Here is a 24,933-nt window from a genome sequence, read left to right on the forward strand (position 1 = left end):
TGGGATGGTTATTTATGAGTTTTGTCTTCCAGTGATAAGCACCTCACTACCAGCGTTGTTGTTGTATCACTATTGTATAGTATTATGTTTATGAATTAATAACAAGTGGCAGAAACATGCAAAGGCAACTACTGATCAGGATTATTGGAAGATTTGTTAGTCCGAAAACTCTGGCTGCATTCACACACCCTGTATGTGTGATGACACCTCATATGGACTGTAACAAGTCTGATAGCCAGTTACATGATTGGCCACACAGCGGGACATTGATTTGCGCTACTCCAAAAGCTGAATCAGGCAGCTGAGGCGGCGGCGCCGCCATTACTGGGGTGGCGTCCCCCTCCAGTATGCGTGCACTTGAATGGGGGCTGTCATTATAAGTGAAACTTTTCTACTTTTACCTGTACTTTTTAAGCAGCATTACTTTTGAAAACGATGCCTAGGAAGGTGGGTAGAACCTGTGCAATTCTCAAATGCTCCAACAGCAGTGGGAAACTTTGGAAACCTACTGAATGAATGACACAAACCTTTACCTCATGAAGAGTGCCCCTGTCTGAGGCAGTAGAGTCTACATGGATTCAAACCTTTACCTCATGAAGAGTTCCCCTGTCTGATGCCGTACGGTCTACATCAATTCCCTGGGTGTACAGATGTTCGCCAGAAGTGGATCAAGAATATTAACAGAGAGTACTTTGTCCCAACAGCATGCTAAGTTTTGGTTCACACTTAACCTAGCTAACACAGTGAATAAGTAATGTCAACTAAACTAACAATGCTTAGCTAGCTCACATTTGACGCTTCTGTCAATGAGTAAATTAACTCAATGTGGTGTTATTGTCAAATATAACGTAAGTTGCTCTAACTAGGGCTCTAACCAATGACCACAATGTAAATCACAAGTATTCCTCATGAGATAAAGGTTTGTGTGATTCGCATTCAGTTTTTTCCAAAGTTGAAGTTTCCCACTGCTGTTGGAGCAGTGTTGGAGCAGCAGAGAATTGCACAGGTTCTTCCCAACTTCCGATGGCGATTTTCTTTTGCTACTGTGAATAACCCTCAGTGGTGAAAGAAAACCTTTACCATGCAACACTTTTATAATCTACCTTTAATTACAAAAACAATAAACCATCTCAACTGCCGTGGGCAAGTTAGCAATAAATCACTTTTTGTCTCATAGAAATTAAACGTCTAACTTTGATCTCCATATATTTAATAAAAATAAACGTTATTGGAGGTGATTAGCAACAACAATGGTAAAATGTGCCTTATCTTAATCAAAATATATCAGCTCATTTGTTTATATCATAGAACACAGCTATAAAAACAAAAGTAAGTGTGTGCGTGTGTGTGTGTGTGTGTGTGTGTGTGTGTGTGTGTAGGAGGAGGGTATACATGGTTTACATCAGATTAACACACTGGATGGTAGTTAACAGTAGTTCTGTATGATGGAGAAAACTTACATGGCTACAGAAAATACATCAATGATCAGTGATCAGAACGTGTGACTAAGTCAGAACATTGAAGTGATCTGTGCCGTCAGATGAACAGGATTTACAGTAAAAATGGTGCAAAAGAAATGTGAATGTGGAGTCATTGAGGAGGGCCATGCATGAAGCAGGTGCAGAGCAGAAGCAGCGCTTCATGTGGCCGCGCTGTATAGGCTGCGTGAATAAGTGGGAATGCTCCCATCATTCATAGTAAGCATATTTCTCTTCTCCACACTCTGCTTAGTCCTAGTTTCCATCTGTTTCAAGTCTGACCAAGTCTCCTCTGTTTTTTTAAGTCTCTTCTGTCCGACTCCTCCGTCCTTTTTTCATTGCTTACCCTTCCTGCAGTGATTTGTTGCAACGGTAAACATTGATTTAATGTGACCCCTTCTTGCCTGGTGAGCACTGACTGCTGCTTGTTTTTGTTTTGTTTTTTGGTATAGAAAGTGAGAGAGCGTTGCAGGTCAACATCCTTTTGGTTGTGGTCTCTTCAATGAGCCAACAGGAAGGGAATGAGTTTATGCAGGAACAGGAGAGTGATGCAGGGGAGGGGGTCCATGGTGCTCATCACACCGCAACCTGGATGAGTGGGAAAGGTAAAAGAAAATGAGTCTTCTGAAAATAACGTTTAGACTTATTGCATTTATTAATGTTTCTAAAGTCTGATCAATTAACAACTGTCATTGCTAATTTCAAACAGACTCAGTTGTCACGCCCAGCGCCCACATTGTATAAGTAGCAAATGCACTTGCGCCCATCTGTGCTCCCATGGGTCTGTTGGCCTTAAAATGAGGCGTGGTCAGGAACATCGTTGGAGCATATACATTAAGGAATATACATTAAGGAATATATCAATTACATTCTCTAAAATGTTGACATTTGGGAGCAGAGCAGAACAGTAACTTAATTATTTCAGAAGCTAACAGTTTAGTTCTCTTTCGCCTGTCAACTTTATAATAACATAAAGCATTTATACCTTTGAAAACTAATACCTGTCACAGAGCAACAATCCTAAAAATGTACAGAAATACAAATACAAAACACCTATTTTCCAATATTTCTAACTCCTTTCTGCTCAGGATAAAAAACTAACGTACAGTTCTGTCTGCCCAGTAATACATATTACTTCTCTCTTTGTGTCTTTCTTGAATTTTTACTTCACTTGAAGCAGATTTTCTTTTTTAGGAATATCCTGCATAGTATACGTTTAAATTCAATGCATAATAATATTTAATAATTGAATATAATCAAATTCTTTATCTAAAAGTAGCTCTCAGCTAAACATGTAAGAGTCAGACAGCTTGTGATATCAGTGTGTGCATGTTCACTGCGACTGGGAAATAGAAGTAGGCCTATTTGAGGGGACTGTATTTATATATAATAATGTGTCAGTGACCTTCCTAAAGCTCACTACTTAAGTTGCATTATCCAACAAGTAATGTTCAGGGGAGAGTAATGTCAGACACTGAATACATACAAATACATTTACAAACATACTCCAGTCTGATGTTGTGTTCACACTGAGGGTCTCAACCAGAGTTGAACCTGGGTTGATTTTGTGTTTGAAAGGGTTAACCCGTGTGGACTGACTCTGCTTTGTGATCCAGGCCGTGAGCTGGGTCGGACACGGGTCAATCTCAAAATTAATGCCACACTACAGTACCAGTACCAGGCAATTGATATACATTCCTCCTGGGTTGCGACCCAGGTTGTGCCCAAATTTTCATTGCCAGGGATCAACTTAGGTTTGGTTTGAAATGACAAACGAAGGTTTGAGTATCTGATGAACATCATCTGCCACTCAGTCAGCTGAGCAGAGAGTGAACTTTCATCTGCTGTTAGAGCAGATCAACTTGATTTCATTTTTAATAGACACCAGTCTGTCCCACTGACAGTCTACTCCAGGACTCAAATGGGAAAATATCAGCTCCCACCACCACAATAATCAGGAGTATTTTTAGATTCAAATCTGCACATGCTTTATGCTACTCCAGTACAATCCATTTCATCTAATGCTTTTTTTCAATCAGGAATAATAAACAAAACCTGTCCAAGGTGACAATTTCACATCAAATATCAAAGTAAGCATTTTTATAAAACTGAATATCAATTCTAGATTGCATTCATCAACAACAACTTGTTTAATAAATAAACCTTATTAATCACAAGGAAAACCAGGGATCATTTCAGAGAAGGATGATTTTCTTAAAAGATCCCATCCCAACTATTAAAGTTGTACTCCGTAATATTTTCATCGATTTATTGTCTTTTAAGTTAGTATCTATCAAAGAGTGAGTTAAAACAATGATGATTGGAACTCATGTGGCATAACAAACCCTATGTGGAAGTAAACTACAGCAATCACTTAGCCTCGACTCGTTGATAAAAAAGGCATCATGAGCCGTGTAACGTTATGGAAGTACTTTGCGTATGAGGCAAATAACCGTGGCGTACTCAATCCACAGAAGCCACTATGCAAACAATGCTACCTCGGTCATCAGACAAGGGGAGACAACACTTCCTTTTTAGCATTTACCATACCAACAAGCAACGTTCAAAAACATGACAGACACATTTCCTCAAACAAAACTATAAAGACGGATCAGATAGGTAACGTTTTGTTTAACATTGTAATGAAAAACTAAATAGGAGGCATTAAGTAGGACAGCTACGGTACATACTAATTCAAGGTGATTTTTGATTTATAGATTAAAAACATCCAAACAAGTTAACGAGTTAACATTTTCTTTTTTTATCTGTCAAAATACATGTTACATGATGTTTGGATGGCTTGCGGACACATCTGTTGCAATTATACCTTATGTTATATAGCATATAATGTGTGCCGTAGATTTAACGTTAGCCTGTACTTCGTAGTAATGCAGCCTTAGCTAATCAGTCAGCACGCCTCTTTACATTTCAGTCAGTCTTCCCAACTAAATACTTTTGCAAATGTTTACAAATATTTGTATGTTAATGTTTTAAAATCAACTACTTGCCACCACCATGTCTGTCAAAGTGACTACATCTACTGTTGGTAAAGCGTGTATGTGAATCTTAAGTTGTTGCACTATGACCAATGGTTGTACTGTAATATGTTATGGGATCTTGGAAAATCCTTCTTTCTTTTTCTTTACAGTAGTATCGAATTGGCATCAAAAATCGTGTAATTTCACTGTTATTGGCACCGACACTGAATTTTTGGCATTGTGACACCTATTCTTATTCCTGGGCTAGATGTAAATAGGCCGCCATGTTAGTGACGCTGCTGACAGTGGTTGGTCTGTCGGCCCAGATCATGTCACTAACGGTTATGCTGAGTTCGCTTGTAATCAGAAATTGGGAACTTCCAACTTCTTCATTTCATTAGTAAGGGCAGAAGTACTTGTGTAATGTGTCAATAAAGTTTACAAAAAGGCAAAAATAAAAAAAAGTCAACACACATAGTGACCATGAACGTGACAAGATGGAGGCTCTGAAAGGACAGGCTCACCTGCAGTTACATCTTACTGCCAAAGAGGCCGCTAAAAACAAGGTATCTCAAATCTTATGGAGTACAACTTCAATTAAAGTAGATATAATGGGTCATAGCTAAGTGGGTAGGCTTACTTCATATGGACGGTGAAGTCCAGCACGGACTAAAGCTGCCAGTTCACCTCCTGGGCACAGCCGAGGTTGCCCTTGAGCTGGGCAAAGGAACCCTAACTGCTCCGGGGCTGTTCTTCAGTACACCTCTGACATATCTCCATACTGATGCCTCTGTGTGTGTGTGTGCGTGTGTGTGCGTGTGTGTGTGTGTCTGTGTGTGTGTGAGAATGAAGAACATTACATCACATTTATTTAGCTGAAGGCATCTCCCCTCAACCTCCATGACTGTTGACCAGTTGCCCTGACATGTTATGAAAGTCACAGAAAGGCTGGTCTTTGATGTGGAATCACCACATTGATGTGGAAACACCCTTCAACATACGTTTGCATATTGACACCACTCCACCACTCATTAGCTGGTCTAGAGCGGGGCTATTCCTTTGAGTAGGAGCCTATGTTAAAAATATAATTCCCGGCCGTAGTAGCCGATGTTGAATACTGTCCTCTCTGGCATCTCTGCGCAACACAGTCTCAGAGCAACTATCTTCCCTCTTCTGCATCCTCTCTGAAACAGCTAACTGAGCTCCCTTTCGCGCCTGTTGTTGGTGTTCATGCAATCATTTCAGTCAGAACACCAACAATTCAACTGTGAATGGACATATAATTATTTGTTTATGACTGTCACTGTGAAGCCTGTGTGTTTACTCTGCGTTAAGAGTATATCTTGAGATGGCTTTTTTTTTTTTACAATATTTTATACACCCCTCATATTTTTCATATGCAAAAACTGATAAAGTAAATAGTAACTGAAGTTATAAGATACATGTAGTGGAGTAAAAAGTAGAATATTTCCCGCTGAATTGTAGTGGAGTAGAAGTATATAGAAGTAGCAAGAAAAGAAAATACTCAAATGAAAAACAAGAACCTCAAACTTGTACTGTACAGTAATTGTGTAAGTTAGTTACATTTTACCTGTGGGTAACAGGTATCTTAATTAAAAAATGATTTTTTTTATGATCTTTTACTAATATTTACCTTGATAAAATGAAGATAATTCATACAGTCCAATGTCACTGTAGTGTTTTACAATATCTATTAAAGTGATGCTCATATTTCTCAAGCCATATTTTTCGAGCCCCTCATTTTGAATCATTTCCATCAGCCAACCCCCATTCCAGACAGGGCTCTTCAACTAGTGAAGTTCTTAAGGGAACTTCCTATTGCTGAACATGACCAAAACCAAGGACATGGTCATAGACTGAATAGGAGGACAAGGACTGTTGTTGATCCTATCAACATGACGGCTATGTTCCTATGGAAACCTTGTTCACGTAATACGATGAAATACTCACACACTCAGAACATGCAAAGACCACCACAGACATCAACATGATGTACACAAAGTTATGAGGAGAATTAATCCGAGATATCAACCCAGGGCGGGCCCGCAGGACATTTACTACAGAACTGGATGATGTTTTGACCTCCATCTTTAACCCTTCCTTTGAGTAGGAAACAACCTGCTTTAAAACCAGCACCATCATCCTGGTCACCAAAAGGAACTCGGCCACTTTCACTCACTCCCATCATAATGAAGCACTTTGAGAGAGCGATTCTGGCCCACATCCAGAGTAACACGCCTGAGTGACTGGACCCTCTACACTAGTCTACAGCATGCTCACCACACCAACAGATCCACTGAGGACACTATCCCTGCAGCCCTGCACATAGCTCTCTCCTGCCTGGAAAAACAAAGAGGCTTACATCAGGATGCTCTCCATTCATTACGGATCAACCTTTAATACAGTCCTCCCCCACAGACTCACAAACAACCTGTACAACCCTAGTCTGAATCCCACACTCTGTAACTGGCTGCAGTCTGTCAGGATTAGAAATCTAACCTCAAAATAGGGTTGGGCGATATTTAAATTCCCCTACTGACGATATTGCTTTAAGAAAAACAATGATATATGACACAGTGTCTTCCCTTTTTCTTTCTTTTCTCATTTAGCGGCGGGCTAATGAAGTTCAGTGCAGTGGATGCAGCGCTCACTCCCGGCGTACATTAATGTACATCACTTCACAGAGAACAGCAAGGGCAAAACAGCATCACTGATCTGTTTTATGGAGGATTCTTAGGTCTAGCTCACCTAAAAACACAATAACACCAAATGTTTCTGACGTTAGCGTCTCAAGCACTTCCAAACCAGTTTGTAGGCTAGGCTACCGACAAGATTATCTTCACTTCACCTGTTAAACTGACTTTTAGTTTAAGTAACAGATAGAAATTGTAATCAATACCATCCCCATGACTTATTGTGTTGTACAAGATTCCTTGGTGTTCTGCTGGGAGAAAAAAACGTTATTATTATTTTGAAATATGAATTTCAATGCTATTGCTAATCTGTCCTGGTTAGAAATATTTATCTAAAAAAATAATAAATACCTGCTTCTGCTGGAGCAGAGGTAACTATACATCTCCATGCCCATTTCACACCATCAATGACCAGACCGACGTTTTTTGCAAGCTAGGGACTGAACTCTGCTTTGAAACTGTAAAATAGCAATGTCGCAAAAAAGGACATATCCCTCTGGAGCAGATAAGTGAAAGAAAAAGAAAATGGAAAGTGAGAAAAACGGCAAGGCAAAAGTAACTTTTTAGTTTGCATGCATAAATGTTAGCTAGCCATGGTATTTGCAGCTCTTTAGCAGTTTAGCCTATTGGTAGCTAGTGTTGGAACTGCTGAGTCCACCAGCTCTGTCGCTTTTGTGTTGTATAAGCTGTAGTGCATGAAGGGGGGTGTTTAATTCTCAGAAATGTTTTTGTGGAGCAACTCCGTTTTACAGATATGTCGATTAAATCAACTAATTATTTGGGTGACAAAATTGTATGTGTATGTCAACAAACACATCATTTAATCAGGGACAGTCCTGGTTTTGTCATTAAATATGCTGATATGGCTGTACCATAAGTTCTTTAATATTTTTTACAATGACGGGAACATCTGGGGACCGTCTGTCAGGTTGTCAAATTATAACACTGGGGACCATCTACTGTAACTACGTTATTCAGTCCTGTTTGTAACGGTACTGTTGACATCATCTTCACTTCACGTGAACATGTGTGTGGAGAGGTTACATTGAACACGTTCTATGCTGATTGCTCGCAGAGCAGCTGCTGCAACACCAGCCACCAGGCGACGGCGTGAGAGCAGTGCCATAGTGGTGCGAATGCACAATGGAGTTCTGCTGAATAAATGTTATTCATGGTGCTGCTAGGTGCATGCATGCATGCCTCCCTTTGTGTGCGGCAAGTTTTTAAAAACAAAATGTCATTGTCTATTTTTGAAAAGCTGAACGGCAACAAATGTCGATTGAATCAGAATATTTGGTGTTGGAAATTATTACATCTGTCTTTTGTCAAACATTTTTTTGCTTTTGGATATGTTTGAATCACACAAGTCGGAAACAATCCTTATTTATTTATTAGTTAGTTATGTTTCATTTGTGTGTAGCATTTGGCAGCCAGTAAGCAGCCCAGTAGTGTGCGATGTAGAGTTTAGATTCTCTGCCCAAGCCCAAGCCTGACCAGACCAGGGTGGAGGGTTTCATAAATGCATTCTATTCATCTGAACTGAGGTAGAAAAATACCCTCATGACCTGTCTGCCCCATGACATCTTGGCACCCTCTGCTGACTAATTTAATGTCTTTTCTGGCATAATTATTAATACTATTTCTATGTTTTATTCCTTACTATTATTCTGATGTGATTTTAAGGGGTCAAACACTGTTTGTTTAGGGAGGAGACCCCGGAAGTTCAGTTTACTGCTTAGTTCGAGCTAGAGAGCTCAGAATGTGTTTTTTCTACACACACCTCAAAACAGCCGACACCACACGTATTAAGAGGGCGTGGATGAGCCACCTATTCCTCACGAAATTTACAGATAGAGTTAGAGGGGCAGCTATCAATATTCATAAAAGGGTCCTGTTTAAGCCAACAAATGTAATCCTAAATACTGAAGGCAGCTATGTCATAGTTCCGGGCACACTCCAGAACACACCAGTGGTCTTGGTTTCGGTTTATGCGCCCAGCTGGGACAATGAACAGTTTTTTACAAGGCTATTCTCCAAAATCCCAAACGCTGACAGTCATCGCATTATCATAGGCGGAGACTTCAACCTGGTGCAGGATGTGACTCTTGACAGATCTTCTCCTACACAGGTTACACTGTCCAAATCACATCAAACAGTAAAAACATATGCATCACAGTTGGGAATTTCTAATCCCTGTAGGTTTAGAAACCCCAATGGGAAAGCTTTCTCCTTTTTTTCCCCATGTACACCACACATTCTCCCAAATTGATTTCTTCTTAATCGATAACAACCTCCTCAACTGCGTAAATGCATGTGAATATCACCAAATAGTCACTTGTGACCACGCTCCTACCACCGTTAGTGGTTAGTTTCCCACGAGATACAATTCCACGTTCACCGTGGAGGTTCAGCCAAAACTTATTGTCGGATAGTAAGTTTAAAGATTTTGTTGCATCTCAAATCCGCTCTTACATAGAGTTTAATGACACCCCTGATTACAGCAGCGGCACTCTATGGGAAGCACTTAAAAGTACTGTTCGAGGACAAATGATATCTTATATTTCCCAAATGAGAAGGGACGGAACGGGCTAGGTTTGGGGAAATTGTGGAGGAAATTGCAAATAAAACTCGATGGAACTTACTCTCTCTCCATCCCCCGCTCTATATAAGAAACGGCTACTACTACATTCAGAACACAGCCTCTTAATGACATGCGTAGTGGAGAGACAGCTACGACAATCTAAACAAAACTTTTTTTGAGCAGGGAGATAAGGCAGGGAGATAAGGCAGGCAGACTCCTGGCGCAGCAGGCCCGTGCAGCTAGTGCTTTCAGACTAATCTCTAAAATTCTTCGGCCTTCGACCGGGTAGAGTGGGGCTCCTGTATGCAACCCCCTCTGCATCTGTAAACACTAACGGTGTCCATTCAGCCTGTTTCCCTCTCAGGCGTGGGACCCTGCAGGGCTGCCCGCTCTCACCCTTGTTGTTCAACATAGCCATCGAGCCGTTAGCCATCTGTCTTAGGGCGCACTCACACTGTCCTTCCGCACCGCGACCCGGGCTTTAGGGTACTTGTCCCCCCTCCCTCTCCCCCCGCGCCCCAGCCCCATTTGTACTCACACTACCTGGGCCTCGGCCAATGCTTCTTGCTGTCCATACGACATCACGCCGTAACACGTCACACGCATTGATCGCGTGTGTGTGGCTTTGTTTACAAATCTTTCCACAGACCTCTGAGTTTTTGTGCGTCTTGTCGACTGTTTTTGAATATTTTCATCCGACCAAATCTGCAGTAAACACTCCACCTCCGCATCACACCAACGTGAACCTTTCACCGCCATTGTTGTTGTTGTTAAATGTCCGCGCATGGTCCGTCCTTCTATTTACTATGTCCGAACAGGCGCACATAACGCTACCGCCGTAGGGCTCGTGCTCGTGCTCGTACACGTGCGCACGCTTGTGCTCGTACATGTGCAAACGGCTCCGCTAAAGCCCACCTCTTTCAAGCGGGCCGTGGGCGGCTGTTATGCGCGGAAGGGGTGCACTCACACTGCTTAAAGGTACTAGGCTTTAGCTGAAAAACCGGTTTTGGCCCTGTACAGAACGACAGTGTGAGTGCGCCCTTAAAACCCATAATGAGTTTTAAAGGCATTCCTCGTTTTGGCCTGGTCCACAAACTCTCCTTACATGCCGATGACCTTCTCTTATTTATTTCAAACCCCACAACCTCCCTCCCCCCAGTTTTAGCAATCCTGAATCAGTTTGGACACCTATCGGGGTATTGAATATTCAGAAAAGTGAGTTATTCTTTGTCAACAACTTGGCGAAATCACTCCCACAATCCATATGACCCTTTAAAAACAGCTAACAGAACTAAGGGTTCAAGTATTTGGGGGTATTTATCACCAGCTCCTTCAGGGACCTTTTTCAAACGAACTTCCAGCCACTATTGGATAAATGCAAGTCAGACTTATCTAGATGGGCAAGCCTCCCCCTGTCCCTTGCAGGCCAGGTTAATCTTATTAAGATGGTCATTTCAACAAATCGTTCTTCACTAACCTGGACCAACAACTTAACACCTTTATCTGGCAAAATAAGCCAGCCTGTATCAAAAAACATATTCTTCAACTCCCTAAACCTGAAGGTGGACTAGCACTCCCTAGTTTCCGCAACTACTTCTGGGCTTGCAACATTAATAAACTTTTATATTGGCTCCGCAGTGAAGTGGCAGACGCGTGCCCGCCATGGGCTCATACTGAGATAGCATTTTCCTCCTGCTCTTTGCACTCTACGATTTGCTCACAGCTCCCCATAACTGCCCACAAGGTCTCATCCAATCCAGTTGTCGTTAATGCCATTGAAATTTGGATCCAGTTCAGGAAGCAGTACGGCTTGCAAAGGTCTTCGGTCTTTGCCCCAGTTTTGAATAATCATGCGTATCTTCCTTCCTGCACCAACCCTGCATTCCGCATATGGTCAGATAAGGGCATCAAAACTCTTAAGGACCTGTATGATAAAGGGTTTTTTGCGTCCTTTGCATCTATGTCGGACGAATACAGCCTGCCTAATAGCCTTTTCGGTACCTTCAAATGAGACATTTTATCCAAAAGCAATTCCCACATTTTCCGAACCACCCCCTGAAGCTGAGATGGACCAATTCCTGTCTCTCAATGTACAACACAAACGGCTGATATCTGTCATTTATAATAGGATTCCTCTTCTGAGCCCAGTCCCCACTGCCTCACCTAAAAATGCATGGGAAAAGGATTTGGGGGTAGACATTACTGATGACCAGTGGAGGGACATTCTGAAACTGGTCTTCGATTTGTGCCAGGCACGGCCTACTACAGTGAAAGGTACTTCACAGAGCCCATTTCACCAACGCTAAATTGGCTATGATATACCCTAGTCACAGTGACGCTTGTAACGGCCTTAAGCAGTCCCTAGCTGACCACCAAACCTGGGACCCACTGCTGGCTTTTATTAGCAATAGAATCACTGTTATTCCTGATGATGCTTACACTTCCTAGTGCTGGAGGGAGAGACCCCCCCCCCCCCTTATTTATTTATTTTTTGTTGTCTTTCTCTTTCTTGAATTACATTAATTATTTTTGCTATTCGTTTTAGTGGGTTTTTCTCTTTCTTTTCCTTTTTATTTTTTTAATTTTTTGATTATTATTATTTATTCTTTCTTACTTTATCTTACGTTATCTACTTTTGTTACATGTTATTAGGTTACTTGCTTTTTGTTATTGCGACCGTGTCTGAAGTGGGTTGTTGGAAGGAGAAGAAGAAGAAGAAGAATTCCTTTATTAGTCCCGCGAATGGGGAAATTCAATTTTCACTCTATTATTCTTTTCATATTACACACACACAGGCCCGAAATAAACACACATGCTCAGACAGGACCTATATACATGCAACCAATGGAGAGATGTTAGAGCGAGGGGGCTGCCAGTGACCGGTGCCCCGAGCAGTTGGGGGTTCGGTGCCTTGCTCAACAGCACCTCGGCAGTGCCCAGGAGATCTTTACTATGATATTTAACATATCTAGCTTTTTATTATGGTTTTCATTTTAGGTTCATCCTCCTCTGCAGGTAAGGAACACTTTCCCGCATCCACTGATACTGTCTCTTCAGTGTCCAATGTGGCTGGTATGTTAAATAAAACACAGCAGTATTTCTTAGTTGCTGAAGGATTAAAAATCATTGTGTGAAGTATCATAATCATGTGTTAGTGTGTGTATTAGTAATGATTCAATTAATAACCATGTGTTAGCATGTGTATCAGTAATGATTAATAAGAGTGTGATAATCAATGATTGAAGAATTAATAATCATATGTTAACGTGTGTATTATTAATGATTAATAATTATTAGTCCAAGCTCAAGCTTTTCTTCTTACAGCAAAGCACACAAACTTTTGACTCAAGCTTTTCTGCTTTCTCCAAAAGCACACGAACAGTCAGTCGGTCAAGGTCACAAAGACAATGAACAAGCCATGTTGCAAATATGCACCTGGCAAAGTTAGTTGAGATTAGGGAAATTGCTGTACATGTTGTGCTTTCTTCACAGATAAAGAAGAAGACTCCTGCTATACAGAAGCTACTCCTACGCGCAGCGAGGAAGATGGAGGCTGGAGGACTGCTACTTCTGAAATAAACATATGCACAAGCAGACACATAACCACGCCTTTGTAACAAGTTTATATGCTGGAGCAGATAGAATAGATATCAGAACTTCTTGACTCTGATCACGGGTACTGTGTGTTCACAGTTACTCTAGATAGAGAATAGAACATTTCTCCAGACGTCTGTATCATTCTGATGTTCTCCTACTAATAAATGCCTGCTGGCGCACTAAACTACCAACGACTCTGCTGACTCCAGAAAGCCTCCTGTAGAATTTGAATTACGCAATATATAACTCTGTGAGGTCCTTCTGAATTTACTAAAGTTTTGTGTGTAAAATTCCCACATTGCTCAGTTTACTCTAGAATATCCTGAGATAAAGATTTCTCATTTAGAATTTTTTTTTTTATTTCCTTATAGGTCCTTCAACTTATCAGGTCATTAAGATAGATGTCACATCTACTTTTTCAGCATCTTCCAGAACATACACCATGGATTAGCAGCTCCTCCGGTTGACCAAGTTGAGTAGTCATCTATTCCGTCTAACTCAAAAAGGACTGATCTGGTAAGGAGAGGGCCACTCCCTGTAAAGGGAAACTTCAGTTTAAAATGGCTAAATTTGATCCTGTTTTGAAAGATCATGTGAGAGGAATTGACAGTGGAGCGAAGTATATCACATATTTGGGAAAAACAATCCAGAGTGACAAAATACTAGACACAATGGTGGAAGACTTCATACTTCCAAATACAGTATTATGCCATACACATGCCCACTGTTAGTATTGGCAAAACACCTGAAATATAAGGAACACCTTTTGGGATTACTCCAATCTCCTAAATCTACTGGTTTTGGCTTGTCAACACTAAGGGTACGCCCACATGTTACAGGACCACTGGTTTTAAGGATGCACAGGTCTCGGCAAAAGAAATTTGTGAACAAATGAACACAGAGAGGAAGGAAAAGAAGTTGCGGTCCACAAAAACATTGTCTTTTAGGCAGCTGATGAGCCTCAAGCAGATGCATTGAGGAGACTGGAATTATAATTTTTTAACGCAGTGGTAGACCGCAGCATGCAGTCTTTGGAGGACAGCCTTCTGGGAGAAGTTACAGACAATATTGGAGTGCTAAGACCAGATGACAACATTTGAGCTTCTCCCTTACTTCTCTTAAAATGAGATATGAGTTAGATCTTTGGGTAGCTTTGGATAACCTGCACTCCCCATGTGACTGTTGCATCTGCAGAACAGAGCTTTTCCTAAGCTCAAACTACTTAAGCTCTTCGATGGCACAAGAAAGGGTGGACTTGCACTTATTAACTCATCAACGACACAATAGGCCATCAGATATCTTACAGTGATGTCATAAACACATTTGCCTCCAGAAAAGCCAGAAAACATCAATTAAAGGGTAAAGTGGAAAAGTGAAGTAATTTCTGAGAGGTAGAAATGTGGAGAGCAGACCTCAATGTTAGAGTTAGTACTTTATTTTGAATTTCTTCTCATTTTTGATAATAGCATTATTTGAGCTGAAGGCCCCAAAACAAATCCTACTTAGGGCCCCATGCCGTAACCTGATTCACTCCAGATGAATTCTGTTCCTCCTCGCTTCACTCATTCATCTGGGATTGCTCAATAGCAAAGTGATTTCAGGAGGCTGGGCCTTATCAAATATCCTTGCATATGATTGGATAAACCGCTTGTCCGTCATCTTTATTGACGTTCTACTTCAACCACTGTAATCTAAACCAACCCATGGGGCTGATGAGAGCGGCAGGCGAAAACATCGATTGCACCAACAAAAGCCTTCATAGCCATTCTCTGGTGTTCTTTTAAAGAAGAAAGATTCGCTAGATTGGACAACACGGATGAAATAGCAGAATTGGTGTTGACGCCTGCTGCCTCGATGCGAGCCGCCATTGTTGTCCGAAGCAGTCGCTTCTCTGCTATGTCGCATCTATAAAACCCCTGCCCGGCGGTCCTGATTGGCTCAACCACCTGAAATCACTTCCCTATGAAGCGATCCCAGATGGTTGAGTGGAGCTGGGCGGAGTCAAGGCTGAAATTCATCTGGCGAAAGTCAGGTTAGCTATGCCAGCCCTGACAACCAATCACAGCAATGAAACATTACCTAAACCCAAATCTGTCTGAATGAGAGAGACAAATGAAATATGAGTTTGGCCACATTTTCAGAAAGCTAAGGGCATGGGGGCCAGCCATTTGTCCTGAGCAATTATTCTCAGCAACACAATTTCAGTCATAATTAGTGAGGGGTATCACTAGGATTTTAATGATACTACTCTTTATCGATACTCTTGGTTATTTCATTTTTAAACAATTGCTTTCAGGAAAAATGCAATTTCAAAAAAGAATAAATTCAGAATGGGATTAGAATGTATTTATTAGTTGTGGGACACGATTAAAAAAATGAATCTAATTAATCAGAGGCTTTGTAATAAATTAACCATGATTAATCGCATATAAATACTTGACATAAGAAGCAACATTTTTCAATTTAAATGGATTTTGGTATATGACTTAATGAATAAACACAAAAATTAGTTTAAACAAGAAATTTATCAGTGAGCACTAACTGTTTTGTTAACTTTTACATCTAGTTTATAAAAATAAAACAGTGCTTAGTACGGTATATTCAAGAAAGGTGGAAACAACTTTCTCAACAACCAACATTGCAAAGATATTCAGAATAATATCCTTGGCATAAAATAAACAGTTAAACAGAGTGCTTTTTCTCCATGTTTTCAAAGACACAGAAACAAAAATGATCCATCAACTAATGGCAGCACAGACAACGCTCTTGAGGGACTCACATTAGCTGCAGCATGTTTGGAGGCTGAAGAGCTCCAGTGGGAGGTGAATTCTTCCTTGCACAATTTTTACACAGCCATGCTCTTGTCCATGTTTCTATTTGGTAATTTCTTAGAACTCAAATATCCGAGACAAGACCAGAGAGATGGTGATCGACTTCGGCAGGAAGAAGAGGATGCCTTCACAGGCACTACGAAATAGGGGGGAGGTGGTGGAAGAGGTGGAGGACTACAAATACTTGGGAGTGGTGATTGATAACAGACTGGACTGGAAATCTAACACTGAGGCCGTGTACAAGAAGGGGATGAGCAGACTATTTCCTGAGGAAGCTGAGATCATTCAACATGTGCAGCAAGATGTTGAAGATCTTCTACCAGTCGGTGCTTGCCAGTGCAATTTTCTTTGCTGTGTGTTGGGGCAGCGGCATCAGAGCCACTGACACCAACAGACTTGATAAAATCAACAAGAAGGCTGGCTCTGTAGTTGGTCTCATGCTGGAGTCTTTTGAGTCTGTGGTAGAGACGAGAACGCTGAATAAACCAGAAGTGTGGACTCAAGTCACATGACTTGGAATCAAGTCAGACTCGAGTCATGAATTTGATGCCTTTAGACTCGACTTGACAAAATGTAGAGAACCTTGGCAGTGCCTGCCTCCAGTGCTCCGACTTTCCAGCTATGGTGGCATCATACTTTTGGCCAATTTGGTCTTTTGCAAATGCAATGCAGCATAGGGCCCTGACATATAAAAAGCACAACCCTGTTCATTGTTATGATCATGTATTTATTCTCACACACACACACACACACACACACACACACACACACACACACACACACACACACACACACACACACACACACACACACACACACACACACACACACACACACACACACACACACACACACACACACACACACACACACACACACACACACACACACACACACACACACACACGATTGATGTAGGCTTCCTGATGTAAGCAGATGAGATCAAGACAGGAAAGAAATTGCTGTGGAACTAGTTAAAGTGCAATATGTAATAGCAATGTGAGTTCATTGTTAAAAATGACTGGTTAATAGTGTAATTTCAGTACTTTTTTTCCTGCAATTTCAATTGCACTAGTTTTAATAAATAAATACAGATTTTAAAAGCATAGATGAACTGGTTAAAAATATTATTGCTCTGTGGTTAAATTGACTCAAAAGGACTCAAAACTCAAACTTTAGGACTTTGGACGTGACTTGAGACATGCCAGTCTTGACATTGGACTTGACTCGGGAATTGAGGGCAAAGCCTTGAGACTTACTTATGACTTGCATGACAATAACTTGGTCCCAGCTCTGGAATAAACTTAGCCATCATTTACAATAATCAGCACCCTCTCCATCACACAGTGGTCAGACAGTGGAGCACCTTCTCACACAGGCTGCTCCAGCGCTACTGTCGAAGGGACAGATACTCAAAATCTTTCCTGCCACATGCCATCACACGGTACAATAACAGCTAAAACTTTTTTACAACACAGTCTTCAAGCACCTTGTGTTTTTTACATAATCTGTCCACTGCACCTTATATTATTATATGTTTACTTTGCACTACAATTGCACTACAACTGCCTATTTCTACATTTTTTTATGTATCTGCTGCACTGCAATTTCCTAGCTTGGGATCAATAAAGTAGATCTATCCATCTATCTACCTATCAGTCCTCCCTCCTGTCCTGTCCTCCTCCCTCTGCTGATGTGAGTTAGGTACTCTGTCACAGTGAAGGTCAGATGACATCATTGACCTGGATATTTGTTAGCCATGTGTAGCTGTACCACTGGTAGAGAAAGGAGGGGATTGACACTAAAGCCACTGGATGGCACTGTGCCCTTCTAGGTATCCCCACATTGAGAAGTGCTGCAGAGGAAATAACACAAGACAACACGTGAAGTGAAGAGCCAAAACAGGAAGTAGAGAACCTTTCCTTTTGAGTGATTCACCTGTTATTTTGAGAATGTTTTGCCGTTTTCAAAATGGGTAAATATGCTTAAAGTGTTATTTGCATATACTGAACTATGCACAGAACTGATTTACTGAGTTAGCTCGCTGATTTAACCGCTGGCCGCCAGTGGATTAGGCCTTCTCTACACAATATTCACCTACAACTGTGTCGCCTCACACAAGCCCATCTAGAAATGTGCTGACACCACCACAGTCACTGGTCTGGCAGGAGGCGCAGGAGTGTAAATGCAGGAGCTTTAGGCTGAGGCAGTTTTTTCTTATCCTCTGGCCATCAGACTGCAAAACAAATTGAGCCCACTTACCCTGCACCCACCCTAACCCATCTCACCCAGTGGGTAGTATATTAAGATGGACGACACTTCTTTCCACTGAAAAGTGAAGCCTAAATATCCCAGACATGGATGTTGGTGCCCAAATGTGCACAGTAGTGACCGAATGGTCCCGCCCATACAGCCACACAATCACAACATCAAATAACTCATTAAAACCAAACTTACCTCCAGCTTTATATACTCTGATCATCATGCAGAAAGCTTCACTTTAGCTAGCGCACTGTTGAAACAGAGAATGACGACACTGGATATATCCTGAGAGTCTAAGACAATGCTTTTTGGGGAACCAGTACAAATAAAGCTAACTGTTGCTGAAAAGTAAACACGCATTGTGTTCAGTTAGGTAATGTTCCAACTTTTTCAGGCTGTCTCAGCATGTCTGGACACCAGAGGGGTTTCCTCATTATGACTGCAATGTTTGGAGTGGGTGCAGCTGTTTGCTTTTTTTCCCTCCATAGTCCCTATCCTTATTACAATAAGCACTACACTGTTCCCTATTGCCTGCAATCACTGAAGGAGATGAGCACACATTACTTCAGCTCAAGTGTAGAAAAACTTGTCAGTTATTTTGGTGGAACATTTATGTTGTAGTCTTTTTTATCCTCTTGCAGGCATAGGTTCCCTGTTAAAATGATAGTCCTTGAGCCATGGCCGTACCGCCTACCTCACTGAACCTCTTCCGGTTCTGCCTCATTATCTTACAGCCATACCAGCAACATTACACCTTTCACTACAGTTTCAATGTCTATCTATAGAATGTCACAGAAATTAAATACTTTTTAAATCACTTTTTGCAAAAATTAAATCTTGAGCATCAAATATGTTTTGACACATGCAAACAAAGCTTTATCAATTTAAGTGATAATTGTAAAAATGTTTGCACGTTATGAATCCATCATCCAAATATGAGACAGTCTTTCATACATCTTAAATAAAAGGCTCTACATACATGATGAATGTCATCGCCCTGAATGACTGATCAAAGTGGACTGAGTCTTCTAAAATTACACATAAGAGCAGGATATAACCTCTAAAGCCATGTCTTGATCACACTTGCGTACGGAGTGTCCATGTGACACTAAAGTGAGTGAATCAGTCGTCTGGGCCACAAATTTCAAAGCGTCCAGCAGCAGGACAGACAATGAAACTGTCATTAAATGTACATTGTAGGTTACAGTTTACGGGTACAGTCAGTCTTTATTTTCGATCAACCTCAAGTTACACGCATATTGTCGTTAAAAGACTCGAAGCATAAAAGGTCCATGAGAGGCAGCTAGACACAAGCTTGACAGCGGCTACAGACAGATACCCATTTTAATCTGTGTAACTATTGACGTGAGCCATCTGAGTGAAAAACATGTGTCATAGGAGCAGTACGGAGTGAGGACCCAAAGGCAAAAAAGGCAACAAAAAAAATACTGACTGGGTACGTCAGGTATGATCAAACAAGCAAAGCTTCTACAATAAACTGACAAACACTGAACTACAACAACTACCACAATCTACAACAATGAGTCAACGCATAAAGAGACTAATTACGGCTGGTGAGGGCAACACAGGTGGCACAAATTAGGAGAAGGGAGACAATCACAGACAGGAAGACAGGGAACAAGAAGGATCTAGGTCTTCCCAGGGCCAAACAGGATCCTATGTAAGGGTTTGGGGCTTTCTTAACAGAAAATAATAAGGGCTCTGCTTGGTCCATCTTCTTTTGTGGTTGGTTCATTCTGTCACGGGAGCAGTACAGAGCGAGGACCCTAAAGCAAAAAGGCAACAAAAAACTGACCTGATATGAAATAATGAAAGGTTTAATTCCAAAACAAAACGTACAGGTATGATGCAATAAGCAAAACTTCCACCATAAACTGACAGCGGAAAAACAACGGACTACAATAAACTACCACAATCTACAACAAAGAACAAACAGGGGACCAGTGTACATAAAGACAGACTAATCACGGACAAGACACAGCTGGTGAGGGCAACACAGGTGGCACCAATCAGGGAAAGGGAGACAATCCCAGATTGGAAGACAGGGCACAAGTGGAGAAACCTGCAAAATAAACTAGGAAAAAGACGACGAACTAGATAATAGGCATACAAGACGGAGAACCTGACAATCTGAGACCCTTGAGATCTGGACACAGGTAATACCTCCCACACCACTGATTAGCCCCTGTCATTTAGCAACATATTGTCAGCACATGGAGGTATAATAGCTGGAGTTTCACTCCTGCACCCAACATCTGTCGTACAGGGCTGACTGACTATTCTCTGCATCAGCAGCACGGCTGACAGGACTCCACCAGACTTCAATGAGTTTTAATTATTCCCAAGTATGCTTCATGGAACAGAACTGGGGCAGGTAGAAGAGCCTTGGGGAGGTGGATCACAACTCTCCACCCTTCTTCCATTCTTCCCCGTGCCATCTGCTAAGCGGTTGGCAGAGGTAGAGGTACATAGCAGCTGAGTTGGGCGATCACACTCATCAGAGGACACATGCATAAGACAAAAGACAAATATGCATGCTCTCATGTAGGTTAGCTTCCGAATTTGAAGAACAAGAAAAATGTAATTGTTATGATGAAGTGATAATATAACAAGCTCTAATAAGCTTAAGCAGGTAGATGTAAAATGTGTCAAAACAAGGTTGGTGCTCAAGAGACTAGAAATAATAAAATATGGATGTAACATGCCTAATATTGCAGGCAACTTATATTTTAGACATTATATTCATATGAAATATACTTTATTTATTACTCTATTCTTTATTTTATTACAACATCCTTCTACATACTATATCTCTCTATTTCCAAATATGGCCTATTGAAAGTAACGTCACTGGATTATAAATCATTTCAGAATATTTGCATTAACAGGATATTATTTTTAGTAATGTGATGTACTACATAACATGGGAATTACGAAGACTCCAGGCTTGTATCTAAGTAAGAATATAGCATTAATTATACACATGTACTGGAATATTCTCCACAACAGCACACAGATAAAGGGTCCTTGTCAGAGAGAAATAACAGCACATTTGCTCAGATTTGAGTTACTAAAATGGATTAACCTTGATACAGATGCAGAGCAGCACAGCAGCCAGATCTGTCTGTTGAGCTGTCATAAATCTCAGGTGGTCCCTTCCTTCTAATACCACTAGGGGTCCCTGTGATTCTGTTACTTCCACCCTCCCTCCAACACACTCACCAGCTCCAAGATGCTGCCGGAGGATGGCTGCTTTCCCTAGCAGTGATGAAGCTGACGACTTGGCCACAGAGGTGGTGGTGGATGAAATGGAAGGGAGGAGGCCAGGCTGAGCCTGCTGAGGCCCTGGGTGCTTCCCCTGCCCTAACCTCTGCCCTCCTGCCAAACCCTGGCCAGGCTCTGAGGTGGCCTTCCCTGCCCCACCCCCTCCCAGCACTGTGTTGGTATTCCTGAGTGGCCAGCGGTTCTGGATGTGCGACACAGCCTCCTCGGCCACCATGCCGTCACCAAGCATGACGTGCAGCATGGCATTAACCGTAAATTCCTGAGTCTCATCGGCCCACAGGTCAGACACACGGCACTCGTACACTCCCTCGTCTTCCTTTTTCACCTTGGACAGGCTGAGGCGGTGGGAGATGGCGTTGCCCTGAACACGCACAGTCTGGAACCGAGGCAAAGGAAGGAAGAAACACTGAAACATGGTAATTGACAACCCTTGCACGACCATAATTATCTATATAGGTCATTTCATATCTGAAGAATGATCTACATCATGATGCAGCATGTTTCTAATAATTAAACAAATAAATAGTCTACTATATGAAATTATAGAATTATTGAATCATCTCCCAGCCTTAGCTTCAACAACTACCAGTATTTTAGTGCGCATTAATCACTGGCTTAAAAAGGGTCGCTTCTTGTTTTATAAGTAGAAATGGAGGCATAGGCATCAACAAAAGCACAACTCCTGATCCTGCATTAGCCTCTCAGCAGACCTACACATTAGTGCTTATAGAGCCTCAATGCTCCCTAACAGGCGTACACTTCAACAGCACAAAAACACATATTACCAAAGCTCAACCTACCACAGAATGTAAAACACTTACACTATTTTAGAGCTCTGAAAACGAGATTAAACAAGTCTGAAGAACCTAGGACAGCTGTCAGATTTTGAGAGGATCAAACTTTCATTAACCAGTAAGGATTAGAAGAGCAAATAAAAGACTATGGCAAAAAAACTAGAAGCCGTTTCAGTGAGTTTCAGGTGTTCATGGTGTCATGGACTGACACAGAAAGGGATTCAGCATTAAAAGAGGAGCATGTTACAATGTTACCCTTCACCTTAAATCCTAATGCACTCCACTATGTCAGTAAGGACATTAAGACATGCTAAGGGATTTTTTGTTTAAAAAACAAGAACATGATGAACATGTAATTTATAAAGGTATGTATATAAATAAAGGTCTGCTGATCAACACTCTTCAGTGTGTGCAGCCAGAGAAGTGTTCACTTACACTGATTTTTGTGGCTTCCCTTGGAACAACCTGAAAAATAAATCATTGTGAATCACAGCATGTTTACTAATTCACAGAGCATCAACTGTTATATTACTCAGAGATGCACATTATTGACAACAATAACACAAGATTATCATTTAATTTGGTAAGAGAGAGAGAGCAAATGGTATGAGCAGAGCTGGCTGCGTACATTTCTAAGAGACGCCATTGATAACCCCTCTCTCACGCTTCCCTTTTTCCTCTGCACTCTTTACCCCCGCTGCATGTGTTAATCTGCTTAAAGCGCAGAGAAAATGCAGCAGATGTGATCGTCCCTGACTCCTCAGACAACGGAAAAAGACTGATTTGTCATGCTGAAGGGACAAGTAATTCCCATCGTGTGCTGCAATATCCTATCATGACGGTTTGATGCAGCGGACCTGAGAGGAATGTAACGGTGTTGATAACCAACAAGTGCCCTTTCAGCAACCATTGAGTAATGCACAGGGTGGACAGCTGACAAAAGCTGGTGATTCTTGAAAAAAATTTAGGAAGTGGAACACACTGCATCAGGCTCACATATCTACCATTTACAGATTTACAGATGCAGATTTGCATCCTGTGGATTTACAAATGCAGGCCAGTGCGAATGCAGACATGCAAGGTGTACAAATGTTGATCATTGGCAGATTTACACTGTAGAAGTGCAACTGACAGCTGCATATCATCAGATTTTTAGCTGCTGGGTTTTAGCTGCTCAACATCTTTGAAGCATCTTTACTGTGCTTCAAAGATGTTGCGGTTCTATAGGGCAGATATAGACTGTCATTATACTGTAGGGCTGCAACTAATCATTATCATCATCGTCGAATAATCTGTCAATTGTTTCAATCGTTTTCTCCATTAATAGATTAGTTAGTTAGTAGTTTAAAAGATTTTTAGTGTTTCCGAAAGTCCAAGATGACGTCCTCAAACTTCTAGTTTTTTCCACAACTCAAAGATATTCAGTTTACTGGCATAGGAGGAAATAAAGCAGAAAATTAGACATGTAATCTTTATAAAAATGACTCAAACTGATTGTTCGATTATCAAAATAGTTGGTGATTAATTTAATAGTTAACAACTAATCAATTAATCTTTGCTGCTCTACTGTCACTGACAAAACACACACACACACACACACACACACACACACACACACACACACACACACACACACACACACACACACACACACACACACCTGAGTTATGTATGGTGTCTGTGTTGTGGTCAGTGTTGCAGCTACCTTGGCTCTGTTGGCCGGGGCACTGATCTGCAGCTCATGTGGGAGTTCTTTAGGCACATCCTCCTTCAGGTACCACCACTGGATCTCCAAAGACATGGGTGCTGAGCTGACAGCCTTGAAGGCGCAGGGCATTTCCACATCATCTCCCTCCCCCACACTCACATCTTTAGGGACTTCAGTAAATGCAGCTTTGGTATATGAAGGGTAATGAAAAGAGAGGCAAGACACGGAAGCACATATTAATGAGTGGGATGGCAATGTGATGTGAGTGTAAAACACCTCTAATGAGCCTAAAACAATCCAGAGTCCAGCCATTCATTCTCCTGCCATTGCGCACACTGCATCTATAGTCTGCCATTGAGTCCCCCACCTGCAAACTGCCTCAGGCTTTATTTGATCAAATACCGAAGAACAATTCTCCACCCTCCATGATGCTCTGATGTGGACACAGCTGGATCATTCTGTGTGTTGTTTGTAATGTTGATCAGGTAAATTATTACAGTGCTCCAAGTATTTTTTTAAAAACTTTACAGAAAATCGAACAGGCTTAGTTTCAACAATAGCAGGAGATGTTTAATCCCGCAGACAGCCGGCGTTTATTTTAAACTACATCTTTTTCTAAAAGCCAACAGTATATTTCCGACGTCAACATTTTTATTCCACTCAGTCCCTATCTGCTTCCTCTCT

The 24,933-nt window shown here is 41.4% G+C and overlaps 1 protein-coding gene across 1 annotated transcript; it reads right to left on the minus strand.

Annotated features, from left to right (window-relative positions):
- Positions 1 to 1,977: 1,977 nt before the first annotated feature.
- Positions 1,978 to 24,393, minus strand: vstm2b (V-set and transmembrane domain containing 2B; the record flags this gene model as incomplete). The annotated part of the gene is made up of 4 exons (XM_083917317.1): positions 24,247 to 24,393; positions 22,977 to 23,006; positions 21,685 to 22,123; positions 1,978 to 2,066 (listed from the first exon to the last, which is right to left on the minus strand). The coding sequence occupies exons 1-4, from the start codon at positions 24,376 to 24,378 to the stop codon at positions 1,978 to 1,980; spliced, it is 690 nt and encodes a 229-aa protein (XP_083773443.1). The 5' UTR covers positions 24,379 to 24,393.
- Between the last annotated feature and the right edge of the window lie 540 nt (positions 24,394 to 24,933).

This window comes from Echiichthys vipera, assembly GCF_963691815.1.
Source record: "Echiichthys vipera genome assembly, chromosome: 1".
NCBI lineage: Eukaryota > Metazoa > Chordata > Actinopteri > Perciformes > Trachinidae > Echiichthys > Echiichthys vipera.